A 16,113-nucleotide genomic window follows, 5' to 3' on the forward strand; every position below is an offset into this window, starting at 1 on the left:
TTGCCTTTTCACATGTGAGTTCTTGAGTATAATGTGCACTAGCTGCAAGCTAAGGATCTTATATCTGCCTTTTTGTCCACAGATATTGATGAATGTGTTGAAGGAACAGATAATTGTCACATCGATGCCATCTGTCAGAACACAGCGAAGTCCTTCAAATGCATCTGTAAGTCTGGCTACTCAGGAGACGGCAGACACTGCAAAGGTAAAGACCGCCTTCGCCTGCGATTCTGGGACGCCCAGGAGCTTCCACACCCAGACAACTCTCCCCGCAGGTACCGAACTGCAGTAACAGATCTCCCTCTACTGCAATTCTATGCCCAGCCAACTCCCCCCACAGGTATTGGACTTCAGCAACTCCCTTCATGCAATTCTGTGCCCAGCCAACTCACACAGTAGCTACCAAACTGCTGCAACAGACCTCCTTCTACTGAAATTCTATATACAGGCAACCTTCCACATAGGTACCTAGCCGTGATAGCAGATCTCCCTTTGCGCCTTGCAATGCCCAGCTAACTCCCCAAGCAGGTACCGACCTGCTGAATAGATTGGCTTCTACTGCAATGATATGTACTGCTAACTTTCCTCACAGGTCCCATCACAAAGGAGAAGCTGGTTTGGCGCACTCTCACTAAATACTTTCCCGACACAGTAGGTGACCTATTCCCGGGGGGACACATATACTCTGGTACGGAGTATGCCTGTTTTGGCGAGGTCCCATACATGGATCGATTTATACTAAATAGGCTGCGGTGGGCTTTGGGAGCAAAGGTCTCGGAATTTCCACTGGAACCGGACAGTTTTCCTACGCTAACACTACTAATTTCTAACTCTGGAGGGGAACACCTCATATCTAAACTGTACAAGGCCAGTATGGCTCTTGTCCCCAGTAGAGACACCAAGATTAGAGAAGCATGGGAACGGGATCTTGGGCACCTGCTGCTAGACCTACAGTGGGAATACTGCTGCACTCAAACACGAAAGGTATCCCTCAATAATAGACATAAACCAATCCATTGAAAAATGTTATGGAGGACATATGTGACTCCGGCAAAAATGCACAGAATTGACTCGTCTTGCACTCATGAATGCCCTAAATGTTATGCACAAAAGGCAGATTTTGCATATATTACCTGGAATTGCGACAGGATTGGCGTTTTCTGGAGGGACATTTTCACAACACTATCGCAAATGGTGCAATTCACCATTGAACCTCAACCATGGGTGGCATTGTTGGGCTACGTGTGTGAAGTCTCCAAGCCTGTAAGTAGATTTGTAGCGATTGCCCTGCTGTTGGCAAAAAGGGAGATAGCGATTCACCAGGGCAGCAGATTCACTCCCGCACAGAAAGCTTGGTTAAACAGTTTCATCCACTGTAATACAAACTCTGAGTTATATGCTACACTCCAACCCGTCACATCCAGACTCCGCAATATCTGGCTACCACTGAAGCAATATCTCCTAGATAAGGGCACCACTCCTACCTCCCAACAGCTAGAAAGGGATGATTCTTCTGGGGGTGTACAGCCTCCCCCACTCAGGTACACACAAGGTGCTCACTCTACTGTGGTGGCATAAGAGACACGAGAGGTTAATGCTAGTATACCCATTGGGAAGTGCATTTACAGTAATAACGACTGGTTGGAAAATGATTATAGTGTGTATTATGTACAATAATTATGTAACACTACTTTGGTGGAGAGTGAGATATTAGTAATGCAACCTGCTGATTATTACTTTGGAGAATAATAAATAAAGCTTTTAAAAAAAAATCCTCCCAGTTAGTGAACCGTTACAATACCTTTATTCCATTCTGTGCCTGGCCAACACTCCCCACTGCTGCTGTTATGTGTCTAGTCAATTTTCACTACACCCTTACAAAACTGCAAGACTACATCAACTTGCAGTGTAATTCCATGCTCAACCCAGTTTCACTTCTTTCGTGTGTCTGTCCTGTGCCATTCTATGCCCAGCCAACACTCTTTTCGGGTACGTAGTGTTTCAACAGAGCACTCCCCATTGTCATTTTATGCCCAGTTACCATGGCCCAAGTACACCAAACACTAGTGCTTTTACTTGCATTTCATGGCCATGTCAATCAGTTTTCGAGATGCTGTCATTCATTTTGCTGCAATATTACATCACTTTATGTTGCCTTTCTGTGCCCTGAGAGCAGGTGCTCGCTCATAGTAATATGCACACCCTGCTCTCAGAACTGCAGTATTTTGTAATTCTAGCTTTTCTACAAGGAACACTCTACATAGCAAATCACGGTACAGGTGCCATGATCAGTGTGAGTGACTACATTTTGTACTGCAGCAAAAGTATGGTTGATCATGGAATTTGAAGAAAATAACACAATGGATACAATAAGTACTACATGCATGACACCTTGTACATTAGGCACATTTCCGGGGATGTGTGTAAATTCATCGTGAATGCTCCAGCAAGAAAGTTGAGATACAATAATTGGGGCAGGGAAATACTAATCATCTGTTGTGGTGTTCAGATTTGAGGAGAACAATCCTAAACAAGTGGAATGGCCTGGTTGCTCACAGTATAGCTGGGAAAGAGTTGTTTCTGTTTAGTGCCTTACAGGTGGTGAAGTGGTTCATTGACTAAGAGTGGATTCCTTGTGACTAGAATAGTGGCCACATAATCTGGAGCACTAGAGTCAGCAGCATGGAAAAGTCATCCAACCCGGTGAATGTGGAGAGAGGTATGTGGCTGTCTAGTGAGGCTGCAAAGGGGACTATGGAGGAATGTGTTAAAAAAGTGGCTGTGGGAATAGTCCCTTTTACTCACATTTCTGCATTAAGGCTGCGGATTGGTAGAAAGGCGTGTGAGGGTGTATTTTTTCCTAATATTGTTCCTGAACTTTGGCAGCAGTTTCTCTGCAGAAGTTGAAGAGAGCCCGGGTTTCCTGCGAAGTGGGACAATGGAATAGGTTGGGTTAGAAAGAAAGTAGTATTACAGAGCTGCAATAACGTCTATCAGCCAGTTAGAAATATGGCATTGTAGTTGAGAAGTAAAAGTTAGACTTGAGGTGAATATTTGCGTGTCATCAGCGTGCATGTAGGCAAGAGGGAATGCAAATTGTGAACATGATGTCATCAAGTAAGACTGAGTCCTGGAGAAAGGGAGTTACTGGTGAGAGCTTCTTTAGATATAGATTGAGCAATCGTACTGGTAGAATGCCAACCAATCAAGATCTAGTGACTCCAAAAAGGTCGTGTACGTCGCCGTGTACTGCCGATATCTCGCGGATTTTCTTCAGCACTTCCCCCAGGTCCCACAGGTATGGTGGAAAGGGGGTCATCACCTCGTCCGCACCGGGCAGAAGTTGTTTGAACCGTGTCATCTGGGACCGGGATAGCGCATCGGCGACCGTGTTCTCTGTCCCCGGCACGTGTTGAGCCTTCAGCTCCAGGTTCCCCTCGAGCTGCAATTTAACCAACTCTCGCATTAGCCTCAACATGCCCGGGCATCTTGCTGCGCCTCTGTTAATGGCCTGCACTACCCCCAAGTTATCCGACCATAAGGTGAGCTTTAGGTTCCTTATCTCTTTTTTCCATACCGTCAGAGCCACTACTATTGGGAATAGCTCGAGGAACGTGATGTTCTTCGTGAGCCCCTGCGCATGCCACCTGTCTGGCCACTGGCTGGCACACCATCTGTTCCCCAGGACCGCCCCAAATCCCAGGCTCCCGGCTGCGTCTGTGTATAGGGATAGCTGCTCCGCTGTTACCCAACCCTTTTTCCAGATCAGCACACCATTGAACTCCTGCAGGAATTCGTCCCATACCTGTAGATCCTGCCTTACACCCGTGCTCAGCCGGATGTGGTGGTGCTTGTGGGTGACGCCAGCCGTTAGTGCGGTGAGGCGCCTGGAAAAGACCCTGGCGGGCGGAATGACCCTCGCCGCAAAGTTCAGCCTGCCTACCACCCCCTGGATATCCCTGAGGGTGGCTTTGCGCCGGCCCCGTAGTTTGGCTATTTCTTCCCTGAACTCCTGCACTTTCTCCGGGGGGAGCCTGGCGGTCCCCGCCGTGGAGTCAAGCTCGATGCCCAAGAACGTCAGTCTAGTCGTTGGGCCTGTCGTCTTCTCTTTCGCTAAGGGGACTCCGAGTGTTTCGGTCAGGTCCTCGAACGCCGCCAACGTACTGGCGCACGTCGAGGATCCCGCCGGCCCTGTGAACAGGAAATCGTCCAGGTAGTGCAGCTTCCCGCCCCCCTGATGCCTGTCGTGGAGGGCCCATTCCAGAAAGGTAGCGAACTGTTCAAAATAGGCACAAGATATGGCACAACCCATGGGCATGGCTTTGTCAACGTACCTGTTCCCTTCCCATTGGAAGCCCAGCAGGTGGAAGCTGGTCGGGTGTACCGGCAGCAAGCGAAAGGCAGATTCAATGTCCGCCTTGGCCATGAGGGCCCCCTTCCCTGCCGCTTTGACTAGTGCGATCGCGTCATCCACTGACGCGTAACCCACGGAGCATGCTTCCTGGTCGATGCCATCATTTACGGACCCCCCCTCAGGGTATGACAAGTGGTGTATCAGCCTGAATTGGCCCTTTTCCTTTTTTGAGACCACTCCTAGTGGGGAGATGACTATTCCTTCGCACAACTCCTGAGGGAGGGGGCCCTCGATTCTACCCAGGCTCTTCTCCTTTTCTATCTTCGCGCTCACCACCCGGGGATGCTGCTTCGCTGATTGTAAGTTATTCGCTCCCGCTAATGGCAGTGGGCCCTGAAACGGGATAATGAAGCCTTCTTCAAAACCCTCAACCAGCGTCCTGGCGTCTGTTTTGTTTGGATACCTGTTTGCTAAACTGCGCAGCTGTTGCGTATTAATGGGGGACCTAGCCAGCTGGCACTGTTGAATGTCTACTAGTGTCCCGCCCCCACTAGCCTTTGGGCTAGTGTTTCTTGTGTTTCTCTTTCTTTTCGTTCTTTGCTTCCCGCTTGGAGCCTTTGCATGTCGGTGCAGCGTGCTTCCCCCCGCAGCTTGAGCATGCATGTTGGAATTTGCACGAGGAGCCCCATGAACAGTCCCCCGCATCGTATCTCCAGCATATGGCCTTGGTCGCGGGGGGGAGTTGGACCGCCCAGAGGAATGTTTCTGGTAACTTTTGTTCTTCCCCTTGTGGGACGAACTCCGAAAGGACTGGTCGTACTTCCCCGTCCATGCTCTCACTTCTTTGGCCGCGAGCATTTTATGAATAAAACCTGAAACGTCCTCCTCGTTCCACTCCATCTCTGGGTGCCTCTGCATCTTTAACCTGAAGCCCTTATCATATTCCAACCATGCATCCCCGGGGAATTGCCTCTGCGCAGAGTGTATGTTAGCCTCATACAGCCATAGGTCAGCAGCGCAATGGGGGAACCTCTCTACTATGATACAAGCCATGATCCTGAAAGCGTCTAGCCAATTCTCAAAGTTCCGCTCCTTTCTAGCCCCTCGCCTCTCCCTTTTTTCATCCTCTCTCCTGTCGCATGTGGTCAGGTCGAGGCCCTCTAGCTGTATTTCTAGGAGCGAGAATATATCGATGAACTCCTTGCGCCATATCCTCTCTTTTACCGCGAGGGGAATAAGGCACGCGAGCCCCGTGGCCTTCGTCGTCAAGGAGGCAGGGCCGGGGGATGGTCTGGCGTACAGGTCACTGCCTAGCCCCCCCGACCCCGGGCTCCCGGACCCAGTATTGTACCCCCACCCGGATAATGGGGAAACCTGATCCCCCTGCGGGGATAGGCCCACCTGCTCCTGCACCCTTGACTGTCGGGCCCACCCCGGGTCCATCATATGCCACGTTAAGCCCCCTGTCTCGTCAGAGCGTTGTTCCCTGGGCCCCGCCGCCCCCTGCCCTGAGCTGTTCAGCAACGTCGGAGCGAGCGATTTCAAGCATTCTTTTACAATGGTACTAATATGCTCACCATTAACCGCTCCGCCGTTCGTCTCAACCTTCTTGTTGTCGTCTGACCTCAGCGGCGGGAGCTTCTGGCGCACTTTCTTTGGGGGATTCCTCTTGGACGTCTTTTTCCTTGGCGTGGTCTTAGGCTTCTTGGGTGCTGACGGGCCTGCTTCCTCCTCCGCCTGGCCGTCTGGCCTATTCTCCTTCCCTTTGGCCAAATGGGGCTGGAGCCATTCGTCGCCGTGTACTGCCGATATCTCGCGGATTTTCTTCAGCACTTCCGCCATGTCTCCAGGCTGATCTTCCGCCATGTTGTCCCCAAGGCCTAGGTCTGGTTTCTGCGGGCTGGCCTGCGCCGCTGGGTCGGAAGGAATTCCGGACCCGCCTTTGAACTTCCTTGCACGTTTGTGCTGTTCGTCAGATGAAGCGGCTCAGTGCGCGCTCCAACTGGACAATTGCTTACCGCGATGGAGCTTGGCAAGGCCGCCGAGCTCGTCGTCTTCCTCCGTCGCTTCGGGTTCCCGGGGGAGCTGGGTGGAGAACTTGACCGGCGCGCCGCTCTGTGTGGTCGTTCTTCTGCTTCGGCCGTCCTTCGCCGCCTCCTGCCGCAGTCGGTCCTCTTCAAACGATGTCGTTGTCGCGCCGCTCTCCCAGCTCCTTCGAAGACGTTGTGCTTCTGATTGGGGAGCGGCGGTGCTTAAATCCCCTTGAGCCCCCTAAGGGCTTCAGGTGAACCCCCTTTGATTGGGGGGTTCAAAGGTAGCAAGGTTGGCCATTGGTCGCCCCCCATGGGCGCCAAGGTCACCAGGTCACTTCCTGTCGGGGTGGCTGGTGCGCACCCAGTTTCCGCTGGTCCTGGCCGCTTCGGGGCGCCCAGGACCAGTTCCATCCCCCTGTTGGCACCGCGTGGGTTATGGCGCCAGCCCTTGAGCCTCCCCCACCCTGCGGGTGGGTGCGACGGCCTCTGCGAGTATGAGCACTGATCAATGAGTGCCTGTGTTTTCAGTTGATCCCCAGGATTACTTATGTTTGGGATGTATAGATTTATAGGCCAGTGCAGTAATTTAGAATCAGTGGAAACCATGTGTTCAGCATTAATCATTGGAGCAGTTTAAGTGAAGAAGTCCATTTGTTTCTCATCATATCTTGATTTCTGATTTATTTTCTAAAATTCTTAGCTTTGTTTGATTTTATGTAGCTATTATACAAAGAAAAGAGAAAAAAGGCCATTCAACATGTGTTTCGCCTCTGGTAGTCAACAGGCCAGAGGCTTCTTCAAGGCTAAGTTACCATATTTCAGAGTTTGACGGTAGTCTCTCAGCAAGAGTACTGATTACACGTTGATATCACTCTGCACTTACTTCGCCCCAGACACCACACTTAGAGAACAGATTTTCCTCTCTAACCAAGCAACACTCATCAAAAGTGTCTACTTGCAGTACTTAATCTCTCTTTTATATAATAATAAGTATACGTTCATGGTTACGCTCTGATACAAAGCTGCATCCATTGAGCTCCCTTGTCTGCCATTATATTCCCAGACAGTTCCAAGTGAAAAGATTCACTTTAAAAACACTGACTGCAAAAATACAGACCCACAATATAGACTGCATGAATACATATCATGCAAAACATATACCTACATATATTCCATCCTATTAAAAATGCCAACATCCAGTTTTATTCAATTCCCATCTATATTAGGACTGGTTTCATGTTCTATTTAGCTTTAGGAGTTGTGGCTTGTTTGGGAGTGTGTATTTGATAGTATAATTAAGTTTATGCTAGTATTTTTGCTATTTTATTGTCTTTACTATTGCTGTTTACATTGTTTCTTCTTTATTTTTTGTAGTCTATATTTCTGTGGTCTTTGTTGACACAGCTTTCACCCAGACAGCTCTCCTTCCACCATGGAAATGAGTTCCAATAAATTCTATGTCCAGGGGAACACTTTCTGAATGTAGCAGGTTTCAATGTCTTCTGCCATATATATATATATACAGCTTTCTAAACCAATTATTGGAGACCAAAAGATGCAAAAAGGAAAATATTCAGCTTTCTATACCAATTATTGGCGACCGAAAGATGCAAGAAGGAAAATATTTAGCTTCCTATACCAATTATCGGTGTCCAAAAGATGCAAGAAGGTAACACAAATAAACAGAAGACAGACTTTCTCATCTATCACCCAGGATCTGGAATAACATTCCCCCTGACTTACTGCTCAACCCTCATACAATTCAGGAAGATGCTAAAGGTGCAGGAACACTACCCCAACACACTAACTTTTTCCTATTACATATTGCCCGTATACGATTGTATTGCACCTTGGACTTTCCTGTGTTTGCCACTCTGTTGCTCCCCAGCTAGGTTCACGCTATACAAGTACCAATATATTTATGCACACATGAGCCACAGTGATGCACTGCAATTGGCTGCCATTCTGTAGTAAACCAATGTACAATCTAGGTAACTAGGCACCACCAGGCACATGTTCCCTCATCAAAGCATTACTTTATCCTCTGGGGCAAGCTCTGTGCATGGCTGAACTGGCCGTACCGGGCATCAGGCTCCCCGGGCATCCCCGGGAGGCTGGAAGGGTGGGGGTTCAGTTTTGTTACTGGGGCCGGTTTTGTAGCAGCGCAGCAGTTTTAAAAGCACTGCAGTGGTCCCTCTATATCCAACAGTTTTCAGGCAACAATAAAAGTGCCAAAATAACTCTGGTGATTAATGTCCCTGCTGGAGAGAGATCGGAGTTTTGTTTAGTGGCAGTTTTGACTCATCTAAGGTAGCACAGAAAGTTAATATGCCTGTTGCAAAGAGTATGTTCCATGCAGATCACAGAACAGTATTTTATGTGCATAGGTCAGCGGTTTACTGCGTTTGTCACAGATATTCTTTTGTTACTGTTCAGTTCCTAAGTTACTATCGTAATCTAGGTTAGAAAAGTATGTTTTTCCAAGTTGTTTATTCTCCTAATTTTGCTAAAAAGCTTTTGTTTGGCTAGAAATAAATTCTTATTAGTAAAGTCAACCTTAACTACTGTGTCAGGTTCTGAATCCTAAGTCTGTGCTTCCCCAGACCAAGCACTCTTAAAAATATGTCTACCAGTATGAATGACATACGAATCCTACACCTTGTAGTCCCCTTTCTCTTATGTAACATTTTCTATACCAGGGCTTAATTTGAGCCGGAGCCTGCCGGTGCTCAGCACCGGCACTTAATTGTGGGGGCCGGGTCTATCACGGGGCATTAAGTGCACCTGTCCTCCTGCCTCAGAATTACATTTTTTTAAAGTCGTGACTCGTGCGTGTCACTGCGCACTGACTGGTGACTCGGTGAGTGACTCCGGCACACACAGAGAGCGTGCGCTGCTGTTGTGATTCATTTACTTAGTCTTCGATGATCATCATGCATCATTCACTTGTGTACTTACTGCTGACGTCACGTGCCTGCCTGCTGCTGAGCTGCTCCCAGTTTACAATACTCTCTCTCTTCCCAGTCCTGTCTCTTCCAGGCCGCGGCGCGGATCAGGGCCCCAGTGGGCGGGACACTGTTGAGTGTTGCAGTTGCAGGGGCCAGGGCAGGGCACTGGGCAGGGCTTTGCTGCGGGGGTTGGGGCTGTTGGCGCCAGAGGAAGCGACGCATGCGCAGATTGCATGTTGCACGCGCATTTTCTCTGCCCACCGCGCCCCAGCATACCCGCACCCCTCTCCCTGGCCCTCGGCGAGTATCTGCTGCTCTGGTATTCCTTCGCCGCCCAAAGTTGCTGGACTCGGAGTTGGGAGCGCATCCATCCGATTCCGAGCGCTCAGCAGGTGAGGAGGGCGAGGCGCGAGCCGCGCGACTAGCGAGGCAGGGCCTGGCGCCCTTACACTAGTATAGTGGTGATTACAGTCCTCCTGGGTGATTAATTAATTTACTGGTGGTGGTGGCCAGTCAGGTTTTTAAAATCATCCTGATTGGCATTGGTCTACCCCGACTCTACCTACCACTGCGGCCCGGTGGGGCACAGGATTACGTTTTAAAAATCAATTAATTGTTGATGATTGGTTGGTCGGTCGTTGGTGAGGAGGGCGAGGAGCGACTCGCGAGGCAGGGCCTGGCGCCCTTACACTAGTAGCGGTGATTACAGTCCTGGGTGATTAATTAATTTACTGGTGGTGGTGCCGGTGGCCAGTCAGGTTTTTAAAATCATCCTGATCATTGGCATTGGTCTACCGACTCTACCTACCACTGCTACCATCTACGAGCAGCGCCTGGACAAGATGGGGCCAGGGGGTAGGCCGGCGCCGGCCGAAATAAATAAATAATCCTCATGATGAGGCGAGCAGCGCTTTTGCAGGCAGGTGAGGCGAGGCAGCACTCAGGCAGGGCTGGCACTGGGCAGGGCCTGGCTGGGCCCGGCGGGGGACAGGATTACGTTTTAAAAATCAATTAATTGTTGATTGGTTGGTCGGTCGTTGGTTATCATGAAGATTGGCCTGGGAATGATAGGCAGGCGGCGTAGGCCGGCAGAGTCAGACATGAGACATCAGTCACACATATATAATGAATTAACTAATAAATCTGCGCAGGCGAGGCCTACAGATTTACTTTTTTTGTTCATGGACGTCCGGTCACACTGCCTAAATGTTGTTTCTGATGCCCTGGCTACTGGTACTTTGTTGTTGCTGCCAGCAGTGTGCACTGGCCATTTGTTGCGCAGTTGCGGGCTGCCTGGAATCAGTGCAGGATGCAGGCCCAGGGCAGGATTCGGTTTCGTTTTCAGGGCAGGTCGGGCGGGCACGCTCATAAAATCTGTGGGGGTTGGGGCTGTGCCAGGCAACTTGCAAGCACTGCAGGCAGCGTGCGCAAATGTTCTTCTGACTTACTTACACATTAACATTTGCCAAGCAGGGCTGGGGTTTTCTGAAGCAATGGATAGGGCGTGAGCAGTGTGAGAGCAGTCCTGGGTGAGAGAGACACACAAAGCAAGTACACACTTAAGGCAGGAACAATTTATTTATTTATTTGTGCAATTTTATATAGCGCGAACTTTACCCGAAGGTGTCAAAGCGCTTTACATAGGACCCAGTAGTTTCAAACATAAGGACTGAAGGTTACAAGCGGCAAATTTTTGACTTACATAAGAACCAGTTGAAAACATACGGACTTAGGAATACATGCGTTATAAAAAAGGTACAAAGTTTTACAAACAGAAAAAAATGCAAATGTACAAGAGATAAAGTCACACAAAGAGGAGATAAACTCTAGGCATATACTAGTGATATCTCTATCTACTTAGGGAGGGGATACACATGGATATACTCAGGAATGGTATATGGTGCAAGGTCTAAAGCAAATACCATTGATTAGAGTTATTACAATAAGTCAAAGAGCAGAGTTCCATAAGTGTGGATGCAGTAGTCACAGCACAAAGGGAGGGTTGGAGGTATGCAAGGGTATATGGCTATGGAGAGAAGGGGAAGCAGAAAAGGGAGGAAACATTTGAGGATCATCCACGGGGAAAAGGGTTAAAGGACGAGGGAATGGGAGAAGGGCTAGAGTCCAGAGAAAACTGTCCGAAAACAGCAGGAAAGTGTCGGCCAGGACAGAGCAAAAAGTCAAGAGGTCCAGGAGAGAAGGTGGGAGCCCAGGTGGCGGGAGATGAAGCTGGAGGCCATCCACAGGCGCGTCTCTAACGCTGTTATATTGCAAGGTGTAGTCAATCATACATCAACTAGGGAGGGAGAGGGACACACTAGAATTGAGAGAAAGTGTCCTTTCAGTTTAAGCGATTTGCATTGCATTAGTGATTTTAGCTAATTTATTCCAAAATTGTGCTTTAAATGCACTTTTGAGTTAATCTTTTTCAAAATGTTCACAGGGCAAGAGACCCTCCTATCAAAACCTTACTATGAGGAAGGCTTCCTTGCTGAAATTCGGATCAGCCAGATATATATTACCTCTGACTTTTAGCAGAGCCAGTTGAAAATGTGGGTGGGACTAATATAGTAAGTGGGTGGAGCCAGTGGATGAAGTGGGCGGAGCCAGAGAAAAGTAGGTGTGGCCTCTGCCAAACATTTGAGCACCTGCACTTCATATTTTACAAATTAAGCACTGTTCTATACACTGATTTACCCACATATGATTCATTGTCTCTGTATGTGTGTGTGATTTAAAGTCCTCCAACACCCTACACTGGTTTGAGCGGTGCTATTGACGTAAATAATTAATTTACTCTCTTAATTTCTATGCAGGTAAGTACTTAATCAATGATAACTCAATCAGAATGAAAGAAAACAGAGTCCGTGGTGCTAGAGTTTCTAAGGGTTTTATTCCTCATAAAGGAATCAGGATATCATGTTCTGACCACCACAGGGGTGTCAGAAGGGATAGATGAGCGCGCTCTCGTTTATTGACAATACATAGCTTATATACTTGATTTATACCATAAGGTTCAATGTAAGAGGCGTAACAGCTGAGAGAAGACAAGATAACATTATACACGTGATACCAATACATCATCAAGAGGCGTAAACTAGGCGTGAACTAGAGGTGTGTGCTAGAAACGTCACTGATAGGTGACGCAAGTGGGTGGCACCAAGGGGTGGTGCTAACAGAATGTTGCAATGTCAGCAGAAATCGGAAGCTTGGATGCGCGCGCAGCTGCATGACGTGTGATTGACGGGGTGCAGGGGATTTGACATTTACGTTGACGGAAAGAGACAGAAGTCTGGCATGTCAGATCAACTTGTACTTCTATCATATCTGATATCTGATGTTTAGGAACTATACTATCTGGGCGGAAAGGTCTCTAGGGCAGAAGCTATTCTATGCTAACTGTGGATGCGTGTATGAGCGCCTGAGTGTCTACATGTGAAGCGTAGGGCTCGGGGCCTTCCATGGAAGCATGGCAACAGAGGCTATGAATTACTTGTATTAAGACAGGTCGGCCCTTTGGCTCTGCAGCTGGAGAGGATGTTTACAGGATCTAGTAGGCAGGAATGCATTCTCGGGGAGCGGAACAGATAACTCGAAGGTTATAGTCAGTCTTGGCAGAAAGCAGGCTTGAGCTGAGCGCGAGGGGCCGCGCTGAAAGTAGGACAGAGTTCACGAGTACAGAGGTAGCCTGGGCAGAGTCAGGAGCCACAAAAGAGGTTCAGATGGCAGGAATTCAGGGCCTACTCTTGCTAGAGCAGGAAAAATATGAAAAGTGTACTACAAAAAGACGGTGGCATAGCATACTTAGGAACGGACTACATAATCCATTCATGGTGGATCTGAAAGAGGACATGTTAACGGTGGACGCAAATGTATTTGCGTCTTCATAGCTGGCACAGGAGGGAAGTTACATGCACTTTAAGCTGGTACATGGAGTCGGTGGGGTACGCGCTAGGGAACACAACATGGCCAAAATTTAATTTTCCTCATTCCCTCCTTGTTCCCTACGGACCCTTCATGAAATATCGATCCTCATGAATCGATCAGTCTGTTCTTGCAACATCATTTGTTCTTCTTTCTTTCGGTTACGTTTTGAGTGAAAACTGGAATGTTCAATACAAGAAGTGGCACACAGTCCACAAATCGCTGGCCCACACTGCAGGCACAGGCAGCAACTGAATACTAGGACTAGGCCAATGCCTAGGAAGGATAGGATCTTCCATCCCCAAGCTGTTAACGTTGTCCAGAACCAACCGGACCAAGTCCAGGTGCCTGGATTCTGATGGATCTGATTTGCAATTTTATGAAGACGGGTGATAGCTTGATATACAGATGGTGCATTTTGTGGAATGAAAACACAGCAGCTTGACCCGATGACCTTACAGGCTCCACCTCTATCTGCCAAGATGACGTCAATTACGAGACGATTCTGAAGGACAACAACCCGCATAGCGGACTGTTCTTCTGTTAAGTTACCTAAGGCGGAGGTAGTTTCATTTACTACAGCTTCAAGTGTTCTAGTTAATCTGCGTATTAATTTACTATTCTGGACAGGTCCTAAAAAGAAAAAGAATCCTTTATTAAAGTCAGTGTACTGTTCCCATGCCGTTTCTGTGTAGTCGACAAGTGGGGCATCTCTTCTGGGTCTATTCTTTACTAGATTGCTATTTCTATGGTAATCAGGAGGAGCTAGAAAAACAGGTGGCAGAAGGAATGCAATGTAACAGGTACCATCCCAATCTGGAGGTAGACGAATGTATGCGGTATGACCACAAACAAAGTAAGAATGACTGATAGCTTTAAAAGATGATTTACCATCATCACTGAATTCGACCACAGTAGTGCATTTACTATGACCTAAGTGTACTGAACCTTTCTTCTTGATACATAATTCACCAGTGACTGGCAGTACTGACATAATGGGCAGAACGGGTGTGGCTTCGGATTCGACAGTAAGGATCATAAGGCTAATTGTATAATTACCTAATCCATATACTTCATTTTCTAGATCAGTTCCTATTCTAGTGGGGAGTCCCTCCTTATCCGGGTAACAGACGTCTAGTAGGACCAAGTTCAGGTTTCCCCAAACCCAACCCCCATCGAAAACAGCAATGTCGGGATCTAGAGAATTAATTATTTTAAACCATGCTCCGCAGGAGCCATTGTGAGTGAACGGATACGGAAAGAGAGGCAGGGCTCCCTTGTAATTCTGGTAGGGAGGGAGTCGGCCACATATCCAGCAATTTGTAGCATTGTTAGTTTGATGAGAATGATGTAACATACTAATGAATGTGTTGTTGCGCAGTGCGAGTCTGTAAGAAAGCTCGTGAGGAGGTAACTCACTAAAAGTGTGTTCAGCAGAGACATTGTAAGCAGATTGTTCACGCTTGAAAATAGGATAGTAGATAGGTAATAAGACGCTAGCAATAATAATTAAAACACTGAGAATAAACATTATTATTAGTGTCACTATGCAGTGACTACGAAGTGATTTGCAATATGTGCGTTTCTTTGCTTCTCTCTCTCTAACTCGATCTAGGGGATACATGTCAGAAACTATTTAACCGATTCACCTAGGGGAGGACTTAAACAATTAAACTGTCTGACTTGCTAGATCGTAATTTCATACGGTATTGTTCTTGAGGAGTCTTTTCTCGTTTGGATTCGGTAAAGTCTTTGGTAACACAGTCTTTGGTGGGGGTGGGTGAGTCTTGTTCCGGTTTCAGTCCTGGGAATGTTTTGATATGGCTTAGGTGGACCCACCCCTTTCTGCCTACCAATTTGACTGCGGTCCTCGTGGTAAGAAGAACGGTCTTCGGAGACTTCCAGCGGGGCTCCAACGGACTTTTCCTGTCGAAGTTGCGAACTAGGACAACATCTCCGGGTCGGACGTCATGCGGCTTCACATCAGTGTTGTCAGGGAAGGCTGCGGCAACCTGTGAACGACATGATTGGAGTGCAGACATCAAGGAGGCAAGGTAATCTGTCAACATATTAGAATCAACATCTGTAATCTTTTTAGGAATGGGCGTCCCCCACATATTCGGTGGTCTGCCAAAGACCACTTCGTACGGGGATAGCCCTGATCTCGAATGGGCGACCATTCTCATATAGAATAGTGCCACTGGCAGGGCAACTATCCAGTCGACCCCTTTGTCCTGACATATTTTGGCAAGGCGGATCTTTAATGTCTGATTATGCCTCTCAACAAGGCCTGCGGCTTCTGGATGTCGGACACAATGGAACTTCCACTGGTATCCCAGTAACAAGGAAACTTCTTTCATTAAGGCAGACGAGAATGGCTGACCGTTATCTGAGTACACGACACGAGGCAGGCCGTACCGTGGGAAAAATTCACGAACCAACTGTTTGGCAGTGGTCGGAGCAGTGTAATCTGGGACTGGGTATGCTTCGGTCCAGCGGGACAGAGCACAGACAACTACGAGAACATATTTAAATCCTCGACAACGGTCCATCTGGATATAATCCATCTGGAGGACTTCAAAAGGGTGATCGGGAGGATGAAATCCACCTTGCTCTACAGGGACGCTTTTACCTGGATTGAACTGACAACAGATCATGCAAGTACGCACTTTCTGTTTTGCTGCTGCTCGTAAGTGTTTATTGTTCCAGAGATTTTGTAAACTGTCTAGCATTGCTTTCTCTCCTAGGTGGGCAGGACTATGTGCTGTATTTATCATGACTTGAACCATAGAGTCAGGGAGAAACCATGTAGATTTTCCCTTCGTCATCCAACCTTGATCTGTCTGGATCCCTC

At 47.9% G+C, this 16,113-nt stretch overlaps 1 protein-coding gene across 2 annotated transcripts in view; it reads left to right on the top strand.

Annotated features, from left to right (window-relative positions):
- The window catches only part of SCUBE3 (signal peptide, CUB domain and EGF like domain containing 3), a 1,095,585-nt gene that overhangs the window by 232,719 nt on the left and 846,753 nt on the right, over nt 1-16,113 (top strand). For both annotated transcript variants that reach the window (XM_086923234.1, XM_086923233.1), the window contains exon 2: nt 83-205. In XM_086923234.1, coding sequence (XP_086779360.1) covers nt 83-205 — 123 coding nt within the window. The remainder of the gene's footprint in view (nt 1-82; nt 206-16,113) is intronic.

The sequence above is a fragment of the Lissotriton vulgaris genome, chromosome 5 (genome assembly GCF_964263255.1).
Source record: "Lissotriton vulgaris chromosome 5, aLisVul1.2, whole genome shotgun sequence".
Classification (NCBI taxonomy): Eukaryota; Metazoa; Chordata; class Amphibia; order Caudata; family Salamandridae; genus Lissotriton; species Lissotriton vulgaris.